At 41.4% G+C, this 23,547-nt stretch overlaps 1 protein-coding gene across 10 annotated transcripts in view; it reads right to left on the reverse strand.

Moving 5' to 3' along the window:
* Window positions 1-23,547, reverse strand: part of alpha-Catr (alpha-catenin related) — a 975,683-nt gene that overhangs the window by 55,867 nt on the left and 896,269 nt on the right. For 9 of the 10 annotated variants that reach the window (XR_011714220.1, XM_071674733.1, XM_071674732.1 and 6 more), the window contains one exon: window positions 12,693-12,836. Coding sequence is in view for 9 of the 10 variants with exons in the window: in XM_071674733.1 (XP_071530834.1) it covers window positions 12,693-12,836 (144 nt within the window). In the remaining variant the exon portion in view is untranslated. The remainder of the gene's footprint in view (window positions 1-12,692; window positions 12,837-23,547) is intronic. The other variant, XM_071674727.1, reaches the window with a different exon arrangement.

Consider the following 23,547-nt stretch of genomic DNA (forward strand, 5'->3'; position numbering starts at 1 on the left):
AAAGAAAGAGGCAGGAGGTCAAGAGAAAGGTGCAAGAGGTGAAAAAGAGGGCAAATGAAAGTTGGAGTGAGAGAGTGTCATTAAATTCTAGGGAGAATAAAAAGATGTTTTGGAAGGAGGTAAATAAAGTGCGTAAGACAAGGGAACAAATGGGAACTTCAGTGAAGGGGGCTAATGGGGAGGTGATAACATTTAGTGGTGATGTGAGAAGGAGATGGAGTGAGTATTTTGAAGGTTTGTTGAATGTGTTTGATGATAGAGTGGTAGATATAGGGTGTTTTGGTTGAGGTGGTGTGCAAAGTGAGAGGGTTAGGGAAAATGATTTGGTAAACAGAGAAGAGGTAGTAAAAGCTTTGTGGAAGATGAAAGCCGGCAAGGCAGCAGGTTTGGATGGTATTGCAGTGGAATTTATTAAAAAAGGGGGTGACTGTATTGTTGACTGGTTGGTAAGGTTTTTCAATGTATGTATGATTCATGGTGAGGTGCCTGAGGATTGGCGGAATGCTTGCATAGTGCCATTGTACAAAGGCCAAGGGGATAAGAGTGAGTGCTCAAATTACAGAGGTATAAGTTTGTTGAGTATTCCTGGTAAATTATATGGGAGAGTATTGATTGAGAGGGTGAGGGCATGTACAGAGCATCAGATTGGGGAAGAGCAGTGTGGTTTCAGAAATGGTAGAGGATGTGTGGATCAGGTGTTTGCTTTGAAGAATGTATGTGAGAAATACTTAGAAAAGCAAATGGATTTGTATGTAGCATTCATGGATCTGGAGAAGTCATATGATAGAGTTGATAGAGGTGCTCTGTGGAAGGTATTAAGAATATATGGTGTGGGAGGCAAGTTGTTAGGAGAAGTGAAAAGTTTTGATCGAGGATGTAAGGCATGTGTACGTGTAGGATGAGAGGAAAGTGATTGGTTCTCAGTGAATGTAGGTTTGCGGCAGGGGTGTGTGATGTCTCCATGGTTGTTTAATTTGTTTATGGATGGGGTTGTTAGGGAGGTGAATGCAAGAGTTTTGGAAAGAGGGGCAAGTATGCAGTCTGTTGTGGATGAGAGAGCTTGGGAAGTGAGTCAGTTGTTGTTCGCTGATGATACAGCGCTGGTGGCTGATTCATGTGAGAAACTGCAGAAGCTGGTGACTGAGTTTGGTAAAGTGTGTGAAAGAAGAAAGTTAAGATTAAATGTGAATAAGAGCAAGGTTATTAGGTACAGTAGGGTTGAGTGTCAAGTCAATTGGGAGGTAAGTTTGAATGGAGAAAAACTGGAAGAAGTAAAGTGTTTCAGATATCTGGGAGTGGATCTGGCAGCGGATGGAACTATGGAAGTGGAAGTGAAATATACAGTGAGGGAGGGGGCGAAAATTATGGGAGCGTTGAAGAATGTTTGGAAGTCGAGAACATTATCTCGGAAAGCAAAAATGGGTATGTTTGAAGGAATAGTGGTTCCAACAATGTTGTATGGTTGTGAGGCGTGGGCTATGGATAGAGTTGTGCTCAGGAGGGTGGATGTGCTGGAAATGAGATGTTTGAGGACAATATGTGGTGTGAGGTGGTTTGATTGAGTAAGTAATAATAGGGTAAGAGAGATGTGTGGAAATAAAAAGAGTGTGGTTGAGAGAGCAGAAGAGGGTGTTTTGAAATGGTTTGGTCACATGAAGAGAATGAGTGAGGAAAGATTGACCAAGAGGATATATGTGTCAGAGGTGGAGGGAACGAGGAGAAGTGGGAGACCAAATGGAGGTGGAAAGATGGAGTGAAAAAGATTTTGAGTGATCGGGGCCTGAACATGCAGGAGGGTGAAAGGGGTGCAAGGAATAGAGTGAATTGGAACGATGTGGTATACCGGGGTTGACGTGCTGTCAATGGATTGAACCAGGGCATGTGAAGCATCTGGGGTAAACCATGGAAAGTTCTGTGGGGCCTGGATGTGGAAAGGGAGCTGTGGTTTCGGTGCATTATTACATGACAGCTAGAGACTGAGTGTGAACGAATGGGACCTTTGTGGTCTTTTCCTAGCGCTACCTCGCACACATGAGGGGGGAGGGCGTTGTCAGTCCATGTGTGGTGAGGTGGCGATGGGAATAAATAAAGGCAGACTGTATGAATTATGTACATGTGTATATATGTATATGTCTGTGTGTGTATATATATGTGTACATTGAGAGGTATAGGTATGTCTATTTGCGTGTGTGGACGTGTATGTATATACATGTGTATGTGGGTGGGTTGGGCCATTCTTTCGTCTGTTTCCTTGTGCTACCTTGCTAACGCGGGAGAGAGCGATAAAGCAAAATAAATAAATAAACATATATATTTGCACACACATACACATACACACATACACGCACATATACACACACACACACATACATATATATACATATGAAAAATGTAAGAAACAATTTAGAAAACTGAAACTTCTAGCCTGAAATGAAAAGAAAAAAAATGAATGTCACATAATGGTTCAACTTCTGGCTATGGAAGGAAATGTATGTGTATGTATGTGTATGTATGTATGTGTGTGTATGTGTATATATATATATGTATATTATCCCTGGGGATAGGGGTGAAAGAATACTTCCCACGCATTCCTCGCGTGTCGTAGAAAGCGACTAGAGGGGACGGGAGCGGGGGGCCAGAAATCCTCCCCTCCTTGTATTTTTTTTAACTTTCTAAAATGGGAAACAGAAGAAGGAGTCACGCGGGGAGTGCTCATACTCCTCGAAGGCTCAGATTGGGGTGCCTAAATGTGGATGTAACCAAGATGTGAAAAAAGGAGAGATAGGTAGTATGTTTGAGGAAAGGAACCTGGATGTTTTGGCTCTGAGTGAAACGAAGCTCAAGGGTGAAGGGGAAGAGTGGTTTGGGAATGTCTTGGGAGTAAAGTCAGGGGTTAGTGAGAGGACAAGAGCAAGGGAAGGAGTAGCAGTACTCCTGAAACAGGAGTTGTGGGAGTACGTGATAGAATGTAAGAAAGTAAATTCTCGATTAATATGGGTAAAACTGAAAGTTGATGGAGAGAGATGGGTGATTATTGGTGCATATGCACCTGGGCATGAGAAGAAAGATCATGAGAGGCAAGTGTTTTGGGAGCAGCTGAATGAGTGTGTTAGTGGTTTTGATGCATGAGACCGGGTTATAGTGATGGGTGATTTGAATGCAAAGGTGAGTAATGTGGCAGTTGAGGGAATAATTGGTATACATGGGGTGTTCAGTGTTGTAAATGGAAATGGTGAAGAGCTTGTAGATTTATGTGCTGAAAAAGGACTGATGATTGGGAATACCTGGTTTAAAAAGCGAGATATACATAAGTATACTTATGTAAGTAGGAGAGATGGCCAGAGAGCGTTATTGGATTACGTGTTAATTGACAGGCGCACGAAAGAGAGACTTTTGGATGTTAATGTGCTGAGAGGTGCAACTGGAGGGATGTCTGATCATTATCTTGTGGAGGCTAAGGTGAAGATTTGTATGGGTTTTCAGAAAAAAAGAGTGAATGTTGGGGTGAAGAGGGTGGTGAGAGTAAGTGAGCTTGGGAAGGAGACTTGTGTGAGGAAGTACCAGGAGAGACTGAGTACAGAATGGAAAAAGGTGAGAACAATGGAAGTAAGGGGAGTGGGGGAGGAATGGGATGTATTTAGGGAATCAGTGATGGATTGCGCAAAAGATGCTTGTGGCATGAGAAGAGTGGGAGGTGGGTTGATTAGAAAGGGTAGTGAGTGGTGGGATGCAGAAGTAAGAGTATTAGTGAAAGAGAAGAGAGAGGCATTTGGACGATTTTTGCAGGGAAAAAAATGCAGTTGAGTGGGATATGTATAAAAGAAGGAGACAGGAGGTCAAGAGAAAGGTGCAAGAGGTGAAAAAAAGGGCAAATGAGAGTTGGGGTGAGAGAGTATCATTAAATTTTAGGGAGAATAAAAAGATGTTCTGGAAGGAGGTAAATAAAGTGCGTAAGACAAGGGAGCAAATGGGAACTTCAGTGAAGGGTGCAAATGGGGAGGTGATAACAAGTAGTGGTGATGTGAGAAGGAGATGGAGTGAGTATTTTGAAGGTTTGTTGAATGTGTTTGATGATAGAGTGGCAGATATAGGGTGTTTTGGTCGAGGTGGTGTGCAAAGTGAGAGGGTTAGGGAAAATGATTTGGTAAACAGAGAAGAGGTAGTAAAAGCTTTGCGGAAGATGAAAGCCGGCAAGGCAGCAGGTTTGGATGGTATTGCAGTGGAATCTATTAAAAAAGGGGGTGACTGTATTGTTGACTGGTTGGTAAGGTTATTTAATGTATGTATGACTCACGGTGAGGTGCCTGAGGATTGGCGGAATGCTTGCATAGTGCCATTGTACAAAGGCAAAGGGGATAAGAGTGAGTGCTCAAATTACAGAGGTATAAGTTTGTTGAGTATTCCTGGTAAATTATATGGGAGGGTATTGATTGAGGGGGTGAAAGCATGTACAGAGCATCAGATTGGGGAAGAGCAGTGTGGTTTCAGAAGTGGTAGAGGATGTGTGGATCAGGTGTTTGCTTTGAAGAATGTATGTGAGAAATACTTAGAAAAGCAAATGGATTTGTATGTAGCATTTATGGATCTGGAGAAGGCATATGATAGAGTTGATAGAGATGCTCTGTGGAAGGTATTAAGAATATATGGTGTGGGAGGCAAGTTGTTAGAAGCAGTGAAAAGTTTTTATCGAGGATGTAAGGCATGTGTACGTGTAGGAAGAGAGGAAAGTGATTGGTTCTCAGTGAATGTAGGTTTGCGGCAGGGGTGTGTGATGTCTCCATGGTTGTTTAATTTGTTTATGGATGGGGTTGTTAGGGAGGTGAATGCAAGAGTTTTGGAAAGAGGGGCAAGTATGAAGTCTGTTGGGGATGAGAGAGCTTGGGAAGTGAGTCAGTTGTTGTTCGCTGATGATACAGCGCTGGTGGCTGATTCATGTGAGAAACTGCAGAAGCTGGTGACTGAGTTTGGTACAGTGTGTGAAAGAAGAAAGTTAAGAGTAAATGTGAATAAGAGCAAGGTTATTAGGTACAGTAGGGTTGAGGGTCAAGTCAATTGGGAGGTGAGTTTGAATGGAGAAAAACTGGAGGAAGTGAAGTGTTTAAGATATCTGGGAGTGGATCTGGCAGCGGATGGAACCATGGAAGCGGAAGTGGATCATAGGGTGGGGGAGGGGGCGAAAATTCTGGGAGCCTTGAAGAATGTGTGGAAGTCGAGAACATTATCTCGGAAAGCAAAAATGGGTATGTTTGAAGGAATAGTGGTTCCAACAATGTTGTATGGTTGCAAGGCGTGGGCTATGGATAGAGTTGTGCGCAGGAGGATGGATGTGCTGGAAATGAGATGTTGAGGACAATGTGTGGTGTGAGGTGGTTTGATCGAGTAAGTAACGTAAGGGTAAGAGAGATGTGTGGAAATAAAAAGAGCGTGGTTGAGAGAGCAGAAGAGGGTGTTTTGAAATGGTTTGGGCACATGGAGAGAATGAGTGAGGAAAGATTGACCAAGAGGATATATGTGTCGGAGGTGGAGGGAACGAGGAGAAGAGGGAGACCAAATTGGAGGTGGAAAGATGGAGTGAAAAAGATTTTGTGTGATCGGGGCCTGAACATGCAGGAGGGTGAAAGGAGGGCAAGGAATAGAGTGAATTGGAGCGATGTGGTATACCGGGGTTGACGTGCTGTCAGTTGATTGAATCGGGGCATGTGAAGCGTCTGGGGTAAACCATGGAAAGCGGTGTAGGTATGTATATTTTGCGTGTGTGGACGTATGTATATACATGTGTATGGGGGTGGGTTGGGCCATTTCTTTCGTCTGTTTCCTTGCGCTACCTCGCAAACGCGGGAGACAGCGACAAAGCAAAAAAAAAAAAAAAAAAATATATTTGTCTTTGTACAATGGCACTATGCAAGCATTCCGTCAATCCTCAGGCACCTCACCATGACTCATACATACATTAAATGACCTTACCAACCAGTCAACAATACAGTTACCCCCCTTTTTAATAAATTCCACTGCAATACCATCCAAACCCGCTGCCTTGCCGGTTTTCATCTTCTGCAAAGCTTTTATTACCTCTTCTCTGTCTACCAAATCATTCTCCCTAACCCTCTCACTTTGCACACCACCTCGACCAAAATACCCTATATCTGCCACTTTATCATCAGACACATTCAACAAACCTTCAAATTACTCTTTCCATCTCCTTCTCACATCACCACTACTTGTTATCACCTCCCCATTAGCCACCTTCGCTGAAGTTCCCATTTGTTCCCTTGTCTTTCGCACTTTATTTACCTCCTTCCAAAACATCTTTTTATTCTCCCTAAAATTTAATGATATTCTCTCACTCCAACTCTCGTTTGCCCTCTTTTTCACTTCTTGCACCTTTCTCTTCTCCTCCTGCCTCTTTCTTTTATACATCTCCCCGTCATTTGCATTATTTCCCTGCAAAAATCATCCAAATGCCTTTCTCTTTTCTTTCACTAATAATCTTACTTCTTCACACCACCACTCACTACCCTTTCTAATCTGCCTATCTCTAATGCTTCTCATGCCACAAGCATCTTTTGTGCAAGCCATCGCTGCTTCCCTAAATATATCCCATTCCTCCCCCACACCCCTTACGTCCTTTGTTCTCACCTTTCTTCATTCTGTACTCAGTCTCTCCTGGTACTTCCTCACACAAGTCTCCTTCCCAAGCTCACTTACTCTCACCACTCTTTCACCCTAACATTCTCTCTTCTTTTCTGAATACCTCTATAAATCTTCACCTTTGCCTCCACAAGATAATGATCAGATTATCCCTCCAGTTGTACCTCTCAGTACATTAACATCCAAAAGTCTCTCTTTCATGCGCCTATCAATTAGCGCGTAATCCAATAATGCTCTCTGGCCATCTCTCCTACTTACATACGTATACTTATGTATATCTCTCTTTTTAAGCCAAGTATTCCCAATCACCAGTACTTTTTCAGCACATAAATCTACAAGCTCTTCACCATTTCCATTTACAACACTGAACACCCCATGTACACCAATTTTTCCTTCAACTGCCACATTACTCACCTTTGCATTCAAATCACCCATCACTATAACCCGGTCTTGTGCATCAAGACTACTAACACACTCACTCAGCTGCTCCCAAAACACTTGCCTCTCATGATCTTTCTTCTCATGCACAGGTGCATATGCACCAATAATCACCCATCTCTCTCCATCCACTTTCAGTTTTACCCATATCAATCTAGAGTTTACTTTCTTACACTCTTACATACTTTGTCGCTGTCTCCCGCGTTAGTGAGGTAGTGCAAGGAAAGAGACGAAAGGATAACCCATCCCACCCACATACACATGTATATACATACACGTCCACACACACACATATACATACCTATACATCTCAACGTATACATATATATACACATACAGACATATACATATATACACATGTACATAATTCATAGTGTTTGCCCTTATTCATTCCCGTCGCCACCCCGCAACTTATGAAATGAAACCCCCTCCCTCGGCCTGTGCGCAAGGTAGCACTAGGAAAAGACAACAGAGGCCACATTCATTCACACTCAGTCTCTAGGTGTCATGTATAATGCACTGAAACCACAGCTCCCTTTCCACATCCAGGGCCCACAGAACTTTCCAAGGTTTACCCCAGATGCTTCACATGCCCTGGTTCAATCCACTGACAGCACGTCCACCCCATATACTACATCGTCCCAATTCACTCTATTCCTTGCACGCCTTTCACCCTCCTGCATGTTCAGGCCCCCATCACTCAAAATCTTTTTCACTCCATCTTTCCACCTCCGATTTGGTCTCCCACTTTTCCTCGTTCCCTTCACCTCTGACATATATATCCTCTAGGTCAATCTTTCCTCACTCATTCTCTCCATGTGACAAAACCATTTCAAAACACTCTCTTCTGCTCTCTCAACCACACATCTCTCTTACCCTTTCATTACTTACTCGATCAAATCACCTCACACCACATATTGTCCTCAAACATCTCATTTCCAGCACATCCATCCTCCTCCACACAACTCTATAGCCCATGCTTCGCAACCATACAACAATGTTGGAACCACTATTCCTTCAAACATACCCATTTTTGCTTTCCAAGATAACAATCTCGACTTCCACACATTTTTCAACGCTCCCAGAACTTTCGTCCCCTCCCCCACCCTATGATTCACTTCCGCTTCCATGGTTTAATCCGCTGCTAAATCCACTCCCAGATATCTACAACACTTCACTTCCTCCAGTTTTTCTCCATTCAAACTTACCTCCCAATTGACTTGTCCCTCAACCCTACTGTACCTAATAACCTTGCTCTTATTCACATTTACTCTAAGCTTTCTTCTTTCACACACTTTACCTAACTCAGTCACCAGCTTCAGCAGTTTCTCACCTGAATCAGCTACCAGTGCTGTATCATCAGCGAACAACAACTGACTCACTTCCCAAGCTCTTTCATCCACAACAGACTGCATACTTGCCCCTCTTTCCAAAACTCTTGCATTCACCTCCCTAACATCCCCATCCATAATCAAATTAAACAATCATGGAGACATCATGCACCCCTGTTGCAAATCTACATTCACTGAGAACCAATCACTTTCCTCTCTTCCTCCACGTACACATGCCTTACATCCTCGATAAAAACTTTTCACTGCTTCTAACAACTTGCCTCCCACACCATATATCCTTAATACCTTCCACAGAGCATTTGTATCAAATGCATTATCCAGATCCATAAATGCTACATACAAATCCATTTGCTTTTCTAAGTATGTCTCACATACATTCTTCAAAGCAAACACCTGATCCACACAACCTGTACCACTTCTGAAACCACACTGCTCTTCCTCAGCCTGATGCTGAAATATTTTATTCAACTTTTAAGAATCAGATGTCAAATCTTGTTTTCTTGAAAAATGATGTCTTTGGACCATTTAGCTGAGCTTTGAAACCTTTAATGTTACAGGCTTTTTGATATATTCATACATCAGTATACAACTACAATTTTTCCTGAAATTACACATTAAATCAATTATCATCTATTTAGTTATCTTTCAAACACCATTAAAATGCTTCTAATGTGTACTTTTTCTTTAATCCTAGATGCATGACATCATGTGAAAATGGCCTGATTCAAGTCTAAAGTAGCTCTAAAATGGAAGCATTGGTCACCAACCAGCAAATGTAGGACTAAGTGTCTCCATATCTACTTTTCAGATGGCTTGGAGCCATCTATCTATTAAACAGACAGATACTCATGGGAAGTGTGAGAGACACTCTGGCCATGGAATTCCATGGAAGAATCAAGGTGAGCTAAGCTTGTGGCCCAGAAGTAAATAATTTTTGATTCTGTTCATATTGTTAATGAGTCATTTGAACAAATGAATAATGAAATCCTGTCATGAAAAAGTACAATTGTAATTGTCAAGTAAAATCACTGCACTTTAAAATCAGAATGTTCTCAAATAATTCATTCTTGAATATTCTCAAGTTCCCTATTCTGTAGTATTCTTTTGTATGGCAGTCAGTGATGGCAGTCTGTTTGCATACTGTGTTCCCAATAATTTGGGTTCTGAATGGTTTTTGTATTTCATATAATATTCATAAAAGTACAATCATGTGTAGGTTGCTATCATATGTTCCTCTAATAACACTGATTGTAATTCAAAACACAGCAAAACATTTATTTATTTATTTATTTATTTTGCTTTGTCGCTGTCTCCCGCGTAGCGAGGTAGCGCAAGGAAACAGACGAAAGAATGGCCCAACCCGCCCACATACACATGTATATACATACACGTCCACACACGCAAATATACATACCTATACATCTCAATGTACACAGACATATACATATATACACGTGTACATAATTAATACTGTCTGCCTTTATTTGTTCCCATCGCCACCTTGCCACACATGGAATAACAACGCCCTTCCCCCTCATGTGTGCGAGGTAGCGCTAGGAAAAGACACCAAAGGCCCTATTCGTTCACACTCAGTCTCTAGCTGTCATGTAATAATGCACCGAAACCACAGCTCCCTTTCCACATCCAAGCCCCACACAACATTCCATGGTTTACCCCAGATGCTTCACATGCCCTGGTTCAATCCATTGACAGCACGTCGACCCCGGTATACCACATCGTTCCAATTCACTCTATTCCTTGCACGCCTTTCACCCTCCTGCATGTTCAGGCCCCGATCACTCAAAATCTTTTTCACTCCATCTTTCCACCTCCAATTTGGTCTCCCACTTCTCCTCGTTCCCTCCACCTCCGACACATATATCCTCTTGGTCAATCTTTCCTCACTCATTTTCTCCATGTGACCAAACCATTTCAAAACACCCTCTTCTGCTCTCTAAACCACACTCTTTTTATTTCCACACATCTCTCTTACCCTTACATTACTTACTCGATCAAACCACCTCACACCACATATTGTCCTCAAACATCTCATTTCCAGCACATCCACCCTCCTGCGCACAACTCTATCCATAGCCCATGCCTCGCAACCATACAACAATGTTGGAACCACTATTCCTTCAAACATACCCATTTTTGCTTTCCGAGATAATGTTCTCGACTTCCAAACATTCTTCAAGGCTCCCAGGATTTTCGCCCCCTCCCCCACCCTATGATTCACTTCCGCTTCCATGGTTCCATCCGCTGCCAGATCCACTCCCAGATATCTAAAACACTTCACTTCCTCCAGTTTTTCTCCATTCAAACTTACCTCCCAATTGACTTGACCCTCAACCCTACTGTACCTAATAACCTTGCTCTTATTCACATTTACTCTTAACTTTCTTCTTTCACACACTTTACCAAACTCAGTCACCAGCTTCTACAGTTTCTTACATGAATCAGCCACCAGCGCTGTATCATCAGCGAACAACAACTTACTCACTTCCCAAGCTCTCTCATCCACAACAGACTTCATACTTGCCCCTCTTTCCAAAACTCTTGCATTCACCTCCCTAACAACCCCATCCATAAACAAATTAAACAACCATGGAGACATCACACACCCCTGCCGCAAACCTACATTCACTGAGAACCAATCACTTTCCTCTCTTCTTACACGTACAGATGCCTTACATCCTCGATAAAAACTTTTCACTGCTTCTAACAACTTGCATCCCACACCATATATTCTTAATACCTTCCACAGAGCATCTCTATCAACTCTCCCATATGCCCTCTCCAGATCCATAAATGCTACATACAAATCCATTTGTTTTTCTAAGTATTTCTCACATACATTCTTCAAAGCAAACACCTGATCCACACATCCTCTACCACTTCTGAAACCACACTGCTCTTCCCCAGTCTGATGCTCTGTACATGCCTTCACCCTCTCAATCTATACCCTCCCATATAATTTACCAAGAATACTCAACAAACTTATACCTCTGTAATTGGAGCACTCACTCTTATCCCCTTTGCCTTTGTACAATGGCACTATGCAAGCATTCCACCAATCCTCAGGCACCTCACCATGAATCATACATACATTAAATAACCTTACCAACCAGTCAACAACACAGTCACCCCCTTTTTTAATAAATTCCACTGCAATACCATCCAAACCTGCTGCCTTGCCGGCTTTCATCTTCCGTAAAGCTTTTACTACCTCTTCTCTATTTACCAAATAATTTTCCCTAACCCTCTCACTTTGCACACCACCTCGACCAAAACACCCTATATCTGCCACTCTATCATCAAACACATTCAACAAACCTTCAAAATACTCACTCCATCTCACAGCAAAACATATCAAATGAATAAGAAAAGCCCAATGGTGATCTGTGGGTGGTGAATGCCAAAGATGTGTGATTGCATTACAGGACCAATTTTCATGGTGATCTATAGGTTAATCAGCAGAAGATGAAAATATAGCTCACATCAAGCTTTAGTGGAGACAGATCAATATATACCAGGAGTTGATTTATAGATTAGGTATTTTTCAGTCATTTCACAGTGTGGCATCCATAAAATGAATGTCAATGATCATCTAACACAACTGCCACTTTTATTTCTTATTACTATTTCGAAATCATGATCTTTAGGGTCCTAAGAGCAAGAAAAATCAAGGAAATTAAGGTGTACTATCAGTCTATCCAACTCAGGACTGGAGGCCTACTTGATAATCAGTACCAGGACCATAACAAACAAAGAGAATATTCATTATTACCAAAATAACCTAGTTAGCACCAGAAGCATAGTAAAGAATGAATATTCATCATTATTACAATAAAAAAGTATTGAAAGTGAACATTTATGAAGTATGAGCAAAAAAAAGCAAAAGGTTTGACTGATTTAGTATGTTTGACTCTACTCAAATGAGGATATTCATATTTTCAGTCTTCATAATGCTTTTATGAGTATCTATGTTTGGTTAGTTTGCTTCTTTAGCTGTAAGGGATTGTTTTCAACTATTACAATTTTTGAGACTTTTTGCATGTTTCACCTTATACATAAAAAAAAAAAGGAATTTGGTTAACAGATGGAAGTATTCTAACTTCTTTAATGATCTCACAAAAATCATATAAAAGTTCTGTTTTCATCACATGGAAATTAGACTATGATCAAGAGTAGATTATGAGCTTACAACATCAATGAAATACAAGGCATTTAGCATGCAGGTGATAAACTTACCTCTGAGGATATAAGCTTCATATCCAGACCAGACTTTGCTAATTTTGCCTGCTCCTCTTGGTCCAACTTGGTAGGTTTTGGCGGTTTACTTGTGGTTCCATGTTTCTGAGGGGAAGTCAGATAACCAGTTTCAACCTGTTGACCCTGTTGTTAATGGTAGAGTTAGTAAACTGCAAAGAGTTTTGTATGAGTTGAACCCTAGTCCTTCTGGGGTACTGTATTAGACATGCAACAGATATTAGTGGTTACAACACAAATATGATATGTAGAAAAAAATGAAAAAAAAAGTTACATAAAGGCAAATGCTATCATAATAACAGCGAACAGTAACAAGCAGTGTCAAGAAGGATACATGTGATTATATATATGTGATTATATATAAACAGCTTCTCCAAATTCCATGGACACACATAGAAACAAATCTGTATTAGCATTATAACTTGTGCCCTCAGTGAACAAAATTATTCACGTGGAACTCATCTTGTTTTGGTATTTTTTTCTTCAGAAAGGATTGCATTTTGCAGGTTTAACACTCAATGTTAATGGGAGGGTATTGATTGAGAGGGTGAAGGCATGTACAGAGCATCAGATTGGGGAAGAGCAGTGTGGTTTCAGAAGTGGTAGAGGATGTGTGGATCAGGTGTTTGCTTTGAAGAATGCATGTGAGAAATACTTAGAAAAGCAAATGGATTTGTATGTAGCATTTATGGATCTGGAGAAGGCATATGATAGAGTTGATAGAGATGCTCTGTGGAAGGTATTAAGAATATATGGTGTGGGAGGCAAGTTGTTAGAAGCAGTGAAAAGTCTTTATCGAGGATGTATGGCATGTGTACGTGTAGGAAGGGAGGAAAGTGATTGGTTCTCAGTGAATGTAGATTTGCGGCAGGGGTGTGTGATGTCTCCATGGTTGTTTAATTTGTTTATGGATGGGGTTGTTAGGGAGGTAAATGCAAGAGTTTTGGAAAGAGGGGCAAGTATGAAGTCTGTTGGGGATGAGAGAGCTTGGGAAGTGAGTCAGTTGTTGTTCGCTGATGATACAGCACTGGTGGCTGATTCATGTGAGAAACTGCAGAAGCTGGTGACTGAGTTTGGTAAAGTGTGTGAAAGAAGAAAGTTAAGAGTAAATGTAAATAAGAGCAAGGTTATTAGGTACAGTAGGGTTGAGGGTCAAGTCAATTGGGAGGTCAAGTCAATTGGGAGGTAAGTTTGCATGGAGAAAAACTGGAGGAAGTAAAGTGTTTTAGATATCTGGGAGTGGATCTGGCAGCGGATGGAACCATGGAAGCGGAAGTGGATCATAGGGTGGGGGAGGGGGCGAAAATCCTGGGAGCCTTGAAGAATGTGTGGAAGTCGAGAACATTATCTCGGAAAGCAAAAATGGGTATGTTTGAAGGAATAGTGGTTCCAACAATGTTGTATAGTTGCGAGGCGTGGGCTATGGATAGAGTTGTGTGCAGGAGGATGGATGTACTGGAAATGAGATGTTTGAGGACAATGTGTGGTGTGAGGTGGTTTGATCGAGTAAGTAACGTAAGGGTAAGAGAGATGTGTGGAAATAAGAAGAGCGTGGTTGAGAGAGCAGAAGAGGGTGTTTTGAAATGGTTTGGGCACATGGAGAGAATGAGTGAGGAAAGATTGACCAAGAGGATATATGTGTCGGAGGTGGAGGGAACGAGGAGAAGTGGGAGACCAAATTGGAGGTGGAAAGATGGAGTGAAAAAGATTTTGTGTGATTGGGGCCTGAACATGCAGGAGGGTGAAAGGAGGGCAAGGAACAGAGTGAATTGGATCGATGTGGTATACCGGGGTTGACGTGCTGTCAGTGGATTGAATCAGGACATGTGAAGCATCTGGGGTAAACCATGGAAAGCTGTGTAGGTATGTATATTTGCGTGTGTGGACGTATGTATATACATGTGTATGGGGGTGGGTTAGGCCATTTCTTTCGTCTGTTTCCTTGTGCTACCTCGCAAACGCGGGAGACAGCGCAAAAAAAAAAAAAAAAAAAAAAAAAAAAAAAAAAAAAAACCTCAATGTGGCCAGGCAATTCTGTCTGACTTCCACTTTGGGCTAAACTCTCCTCCTGTCCAATTATAGGCTTCCAAGCTAAATATGCCATATGGTGGCACCACAGGGCTCTCCCTGGCAGCCAACTATGGCTTGCTCCAACAGGATATGGGACCATAACTTCATTCCTTCAATATGGCTATGGGCATGTAACTTCACTCTATCAATCCATTTAAGTATTTTTCCTCTACTTGTGATGTATCTATTCCCTGGATCTACATCTAAATGAGATGATCCTTCACTGTATTTTATGATTTATAAATGTTTATGTTATCCCTGGGGTAGGGGAGAAAGAATTCTTCATCTGAATTACTTGCGTGTCATAGAAGGCAACTAAAGGGGTGGGAGTGGGGGAGCTGGAAACCATTCCCTTCATGAATTTCAATTTCTGAATGATAGAACAAACAAAGGAGCTAAGCATGGAGTGTTTACCCTCCTCTACGGCTCAGGCTGGGGTGTCTAAATGGGTGTGAATGTAATGAAAATGAGAGGAGGAGAGAGATAGGTAATATGTCTGAGGAAAGAAACCTGGATGTTCTAGCTCTGAGTGAAACAAAGCTAAAATGTAAGGGGGAAGAATGGTTTGGAAATGTCTAAGGAGTAGTGTCATGGGTTGGTGAGAGGACAAGAGCTAAGGAAGAAGTAGCAGGAGTTATGGGAGTGTGTTAAAGAGTGTAAGGGAATGAATCCTAGAATGATGTGGGAAAAATGGAAGTGGATGTCAAGGGATGAGTGATTATTAGTTCTTAAACATATGGTCATGAGAAGAAAGATCATGATAGGCAAGCGTTTTGGGAGTAGCTGAGCAAGTGTCAGCAGTTTGGATGAAATCGACTGGGTATTAGTAATAGGTGATTTGAATTGAAGGCAAGTGATGTGGCATTTAAGGATGAAGCTGGGAGGCATGGTATATTCAGTATTATGAGTGGAAATGGTGAACAGCTTGTGGAGTTGTATGCTGAAAAAGGACAGGTGATTTGGAACACTTGGTTTAAAAAGAGTGACATACACAAATATACATATGTGAGCAGGAAAGGTGGTCAGCAGGCATTACTGGACAATATATCAATTGATAGGCATGTAAAAAGAGAGATCTTAGGATGTAAATGTGCTGAGAGGGGCAACTAATGAGATGTATGATAACTATGTTGTGGAGGCAAGGGTGATAAAGAGGTCTTAGGAAAAGACAAAACAATACCCTTGAGGAGAAAGTAGTGAAGGTAAGTGAGCTTGGAAAGGAGACTTGTGTAAGGAAATACCAAGAGAGACTAAGTTTAGAATGGCAAAAGGTGAGAGTAAACGAAGCAAGGGGAGTTGGTGAAGAATGGAAGGTATCTAGGGAAGCAGTGTTGGCATGCGCAAGAGATGAATGTGGCATGCAAAAGGTGGGTGGTGGGCAGATTAAAAGGGGTAGTGAGTGGTGGTATGAAGCAGTAACGGTGCTCAAGAATTAGGAAAGGGAGGTGTTTAGGTTACATTTACAGGGATGGAGTGCAAAAGATTGGGGGATGTAAGAGAAAAAGCAGCAGAAGGTCAAAAGAAAGGTGAAGGGGGTTGAAAAAGAGGGCAATGAGAGTTTAGGGAGAATAAAAAAAAGTTTAAGGAGGTTAATAATGTGTGAAAAATAAGAGAACAAACAGGAACATCGGTGAAAGGGGCAAAAGGGTAAGGGGTAATAGGCAATTGTAAAGTGAGGAGATGGAATGAGTATTTTGAAGGACTGTTGAATGGCAGATGTAAGGTGCTTAGTGAGGGTGGTATGCAAAGTGAGTCATGAAGAGTGGTTTGGTGAAAAGAGATGAGATGATGAAAGCCTTATGATGGATGAAATGTGGCAAGGAGTGGATGACACTGCAGTTGAATACACTAAGAAAGAGGTTGACTATGTTGATAATTGGTTTGTTAGGATTTTCAATATATGTATATATTGTGGTGAAGTACCTGAGGATAGGCAGAATGCATGCATAATGCTAACGGGGATAAAAATGAGTGCTCAAACTACAGAAGTACAAGTCTGTTGAATGTACCTAGTAAGATTTTGGGATGATTGTGATTGAAAGAATGAAGGTATATACAGACCATCAATTCTGGGGAGGAGCAGTATGGTTTCAGAACTGGAAGCGGATGTTTGGATCAGGTGTTTGCAGTGAAGCCTGTGTGTGATAAATACTTGGAGAAACAAATGGATTTGTAAGTGGCACTTATGGATCTGGAGAAAGCATATGATAGGGTTGACAGAGATGCCTTGTAGAAAGTCTCAAGAATATATGGTGAGGGAGGAAAGCTGCTAGATGTAGTATGAAGTTTTTATCAAGGGTGTAAAGCATGTGCATGAGTAGGAATACAGGAAAATGAATGGTTCCAAGTGAAGGCTGATCTATGACAGGGCTGTGTGATGTCACCATGGATATTCAACTGTTTCTGGATGGGGTAGAAAGGGATGTAAATGTAAAAGTCTTAGAGAGATGGTCAAGTATGCAGTCTGGGGGGGATGAAAGAAACTGGGAAGGGAGTGAGTTATAGTATGCTGATAATACAGCACTGGTGGCAGATTTAAGTGTCAAACTGCAGAAACTGGGGCCAGAGTTTGGAAGGGTGTGTGAAAAGAGAAAATGATAGTAAATATGAATCAAAGCAAGGTTATTAGGTTTACCAGAATTGAGGGACAGGTTAGCTGGCACGTGAGTCTGAATGGAGAAAAATTGCAGGAAGTGAAAAGTGTTTTAGATACCTAAGAATGGGCATGGCAATGAATGTAATCATAAAAATAGAAGCAAGTCAAAAGGTGGGTGAGGGGGCAAAGGTCCTGGGAGCGCTGAGGAATGTGTGAAAAGAGAGAACATTATCTGGGAGGGCAAAACTGGGTATGTGCAATAGTATAGTAGTCCCAACATTATCATATGGATGCAAGGTATGGAAAATATATAGATAAAACTGTGTGGAGGAGGGTGGGTGAACTGGAAATGAAATGCTTGAAAACAATATGTAGTGTGAAGTGGTTTGATTGAGTAAGTAATGAAAGGGTAGAAGAGAGGTGTGGTAATAAAAGTGTGGTTGAGAGAACTGAAAAGGTTTGGACATATAGAGGGAATGAGTAAGGAAAGGTTGAAAAGAGGATATATGTGTAGGAAGGGGAGGAACAAGGAGACTGGGGAGAACCAACTGGAGATGGAAGGATGGAGTGAAGATTTTGAGCAATCAGGGACTGAACATGCAAGTGGCTGAAAGGCATTCACAAGATAGAGTGAACCAGAAAAAGGTGGTATACAAAGGTCAATGTGCTATCAATGGAGTGAACAAGGCTATGTGAAGAATCCAGGGTAAACTATGGAAAGGACTGTGGGGTCTGGTTGTGGATAGGGAGCTGCAGTTTTAGTGCATTATATGTGACAGCTAGAGAATGGATCTGAGTAGATGCAGCCTTCCTTCATCTGTTCTAGGTACTACCTTGCTAGTGCAGGAAACAGCAATCAAGTATGAAAGAAAAAGAAACTTTTTATGTAGTAATTTTACAGTGATCTGACTGTAAAAGTAAAAACTTTCTGTGTAGCTTCTACAACAGCAGAGGTGAATAAGGCACTTGTGTTGGTATTCATATGTTTCCCTTGCCTACTTCTACTCAGTTTTTTCCTCAAGAATCACCCACTTATATCTGAAATTCTTCTCCTAAAGGTATGCATAATATTTTACCTCAGATAAGGATTTTATCTCATAAATGCTATGTACAGGGTGTATAACAAGTAGCTATTCTAAAATACTGTTATCTTCTCATTTTTCTACCAGTTTAGATGAAAAAAGCTGTAATCATTTATTGCTTATTGAGATTTTTTTGTTCATACATAGATCACATTTCCACGCATTCCTTCATTATCAACAAATTTTCTCAGACATACAGGTATGTTAGCCACTGCTGAAAGCACTGTGCATTCATAGGTATTGGTGAGAACATGGTGAATTCTTTCCTAAAGGCTATCAAGATCTTTTCTTTTTTGCAAGAGACTTCTCCTATAGCCCAGCCTCACTAAAGGAAGTTGTCAAGTCAGGCCATTCATGCACACTTTGTCTTCCAGTCCATCTTTCAAGGGAAGTGTCGTGCAAGCAAGCCTAAGCATCACTGGAAATAACGAGAAACAGCTCTGTCCTGCATAAAATAAAGGACTCTGTACTGATGGCATTTCACAAAGAATATATTGCAATTAGCAGAGGCTTACATACCTGTTTCTCTAAAAAAATGTGTTGAAAATGAAATGCAGGGAAAATGTGCTGTATGTGTGTGTGAATGAAGACCTCAATGAATACTAAATCTAGATGTTTGTTTGATCACAAGTGAGACTAATAAGCATTTCACACCAGAGGGTCTGTTTCCATAGTAGTAGAATTAAAGGGGTTGGTGTGCGAGGAAGACCACCTGTGACACAGGGAAATAGAGTGAAAGAGTACTGGAGGGAGCAAAGGTGGAAGAATGTGTGGAATAGTGTATGTGAGGGAGGCATACAAGTACAGGAATAAGAGGACTCTATTGCCGTGGCCACCCTCTTGATGGGAATCCTGAAGGGATGGGCATCAGAGATATAGATACTTATAATACATGCTGTAGTTTGCACTAAGTAAGTGCATGTTCACTTAAAAACACCAAGTATGAGGTAAAATGGGTGCCAAAGAACAATATCAATACTCCCGCATTTTCCACCTTGAACTTTTAAAAGACTGATGTTGTTGTCATGAGAATCTGCATTAGATGTAAAAGAATTGATATAACCATGAAGAGACATATTTTGAAAAATAATGGCACCAGGATTATTCTTAATTTCTCATTAAAAGATTTTTTATTTATTATATTTATTTTGCTTGGTCGCTGTCTCCCGCGTTAGCGAGGTAGTGCAAGGAAACAGACGAAAGAATGGCCCAACCCACCCACATACACATGTATATACATAAATGTCCACACACACATTTATACATACCTATACATCTCAATGTACACATATATATACACAGACATATACATATATACACATGTACATAATTCATACTGTCTGCCTTTATTCATTCCCATTGCCACCTCGCCACACACAGAATAACAACCCCCTCTCCCCTCATGTGTGCGAGGTAGTGCTAGGAAAAGACTACAAAGGCCCCATTCATTCACACTCAGTCTCTAGCTGTCATGTAATAATGCCTGAAACCACAGCACCCTTTCCACATCCAGGCCCCACACAACTTTCCATGGTTTACCCCAGACGTTTCACATGCCCTGGTTCAATCCATTGACAGCACATTGACCCCAGTATACCACATCGTTCCAATTCACCCTACTCCTTGCACGCCTTTCACCCTCCTCCATGTTCAGGCCCCCATCACTCAAAATCTTTTTCACTCCATCTTTCCACCTCCATTTGGTCTCCACTTCTCCTCGTTCCCTCCACCTCTGACACATATATCCTCTTGGTCAATCTTTCCTCACTCATTCTCTCCATGTGACCAAACCATTTCAAAACACCCTCTTCTGCTCTCTCAACCACACTCTTTTTATTACCACACATCTCTCTTACCCTATTATTACTTACTCGATCAAACCACCTCACACCACATATTGTCCTCAAACATCTCATTTCCAGCACATCCACCCTCCTCTGCACAACTCTATCCATAGCCCACACCTCGCAACAATACAACATTGTTGGAACCACTATTCCTTCACACTTACCCATTTTTGCTTTCTGAGATAATGTTCTCGACTTCCACACATTCTTCAACGCTCCCAGAATTTTCGCCCCCTCCCCCACCCTATGATTCACTTCCGCTTCCATGGTTCCATCCGCTGCCAGATCCACTCCCAGATATCTAAAACACTTTACATCCTCAGTTTTTCTCCATTCAAACTTACCTCCCAATTGACTTGACCCTCAACCCTACTGTACCTAATAACCTTGCTCTTATTCACATTTACTCTTAACTTTCTTCTTTCACACACTTCACCAAACTCAGTCACCAGCTTCTGCAGTTTCTCACATGAATCAGCCACCAGTGCTGTATCATCAGCGAACAACAACTGACTCACTTCCCAAGCTCTCTCATCCACAACAGACTGCATACTTGCCCCTCTTTCCAAAACTCTTGCATTCACCTCCCTAACAACCCCATCCATAAACAAATTAAACAACAATGGAGACATCACACCCCCCTGCTGCAAACCTACATTCACTGAGAACCAATCACTTTCCTCTCATCCTACACGTACACATGCCTTACATCCTCGATAAAAACTTTTCATTGCTTCTAACAACTTGCCTCCCACACCATATATTCTTAATACCTTCCAGAGAGCATCTCTATCAACTCTATCATATGCCTTCTCCAGATCCATAAATGCTACATACAAATCCATTTGCTTTTCTAAGTATTTCTCACATACATTCTTCAAAGCAAACACCTGATCCACACATCCTCTACCACTTCTGAAACCACACTGCTCTTCCCCAATCTGATGCTCTGTACATGCCCTTACCCTCTCAATCAATACTCTCCCATATAATTTACCAGGAATACTCAACAAACTTATACCTCTGTAATTGGAGCACTCACTCTTATCCCCTTTGCCTCTGTACAATGGCACTATGCAAGCATTCCGCCAATCCTCAGGCACCTCACCATGAATCATACATACATTAAATAACCTTACCAACCAGTCAACAATACAGTCACCCCCTTTCTTAATAAATTCCACTGCAATACCATCCAAACCTGCTGCCTTGCCGGTCTTCATCTTCCGCAAAGCTTTTACCACCTCTTCTCTGTTTACCAAATCATTTTTCCGAACCCTCTCACTTTGCACGCCACCTCAACCAAAACACCCTATATCTGCCACTCTATCATCAAACACATTCAACAAACCTTCATAATACTCACTCCATCTCCTTCTCACATCACCGATACTTGTCATCACCTCCCCATTAGCCCCCTTCACTGAAGTTTCCATTTGCTCCCTTGTCTTATGCACTTTATTTACCTCCTTCCAAAACATCTTTTCATTCTCCCTAAAATTTAATGATACTCTCTCACTCCAACTTTCATTTGCCCTCTTTTTCACCTCTTGCACCTTTCTCTTGACCTCCTGCCTCTTTCTTTTATACATCTCCCACTCATTCGCATTTTTTCCCTGCAAAAATTGTCCAAATGCCTCTCGCTTCTCTTTCACTAATAATCTTACTTCATCCCACCACTCACTACCCTTTCTAATCTGGCCACCTCCCACGCTTCTCATGCCACAAGCATCTTTTGTGCAAGCCATTACTGCTTCCCTAAATACATCCCATTCCTCCCCCACTCCCCTTACCTCCTTTGTTCTCACCTTTTTCCATTCTGTACTCAGTCTCTCCCTCTCCTGGTACTTCCTCACACAAGTCTCCTTCCCAAGCTCACTTACTCTCACCACTATCTTCACTCCAACATTCTCTCTTCTTTTCTGAAAACCCATACAAATCTTCACCTTCGCCTCCACAAGATAATGATCAGACATCCCTCCAGTTGCACCTCTCAGCACATTAACATCCAAAAGTCTCCCTTTCGTGTGCCTATCCATTAACACGTAATCCAATAACGCTCTCTGGCCATCTCTCCTACTTACATACGTACACTTATGTATATCTCGCTTTTTAAACCAGGTATTCCCAATCACCAGTCCTTTTTCAGCACATAAATCTACAAGCTCTTCACCATTTCCATTTACCCCATGTATACCAATCATTCCCTCAACTGCCACATTACTCACCTTTGCATTCAAATCACCCATCACTATAACTTGGTCTTGTGCATCAAAACCACTAACTCATTCAGCTGCTCCCTAAACACTTGCCTCTCATGATCTTTCTTCTCATGCCCAGGTGCATATGCACCAATAATCACCCATCTCTCTCCATCAACTTTCAGTTTTACCCATATCAATCTAGAATTTACTTTCTTACACTCTATCACATACTCCCACAACTACTGTTTCAGGAGTAGTGCTACTCCTTCCCTTGCTCCTGTCCTCTCACTAACCCCTGACTTTACTTCCAAGACATTCCCAAACCACTCTTCCCCTTTACCTTGAGCTTCGTTTCACTTTGAGCCAAAACATCCAGGTTCCTTTCCTCAACCATACTACCTATCTCTCCTTTTTTCTCATCTTGGTTACATCCAGACACATTTAGACACCCCAATCTGAGCCGTCGAGGAGGATGAGCACTCCCCGCGTGACTCCTCCTTCTGTTTCCCCTTTTAGAAAGTTAAAATACAAGGAGGGGAGGGTTTCTGGCCCCCTGCTCCCGTCCCCTTTTGTCGCCTTATACGACACATGAGGAATGCGTGGGAAGTATTCTTTCTCCCCTATCCCCAGGGTTAAAAGATATATTCATAAATCTATTCATAAAACATCTGAATGACAATTATCAATATCTAATCATTCACAATATGTAATCACCAGCATTTATTGCTGCTGTTAATGCATTTACTTGCATCTGACAAAATTAATTCCTGCATTATCTTACTCAAATGCCTTAGAAATCAACTGACTTTTGATCTTATATTGCATCATGTCATATCATGGATGATTCCTTTAAAAAATATGTGTCATTATAAACTGAAGCGTTGAAAATTAGTGAAAACACAATCTAAGGATATACAAAAACTCTGCAGTATTTGAGAACTATAAAACATAATACAGTTTAGTTTCCTTTGATATCTGTTGTATAGTACTGTATCTACAATTCACAGACATCATGCATTCATCATCTTTGTGCTTTCT

Source organism: Panulirus ornatus, chromosome 20 (assembly GCF_036320965.1).
Source record: "Panulirus ornatus isolate Po-2019 chromosome 20, ASM3632096v1, whole genome shotgun sequence".
Classification (NCBI taxonomy): domain Eukaryota; kingdom Metazoa; phylum Arthropoda; class Malacostraca; order Decapoda; family Palinuridae; genus Panulirus; species Panulirus ornatus.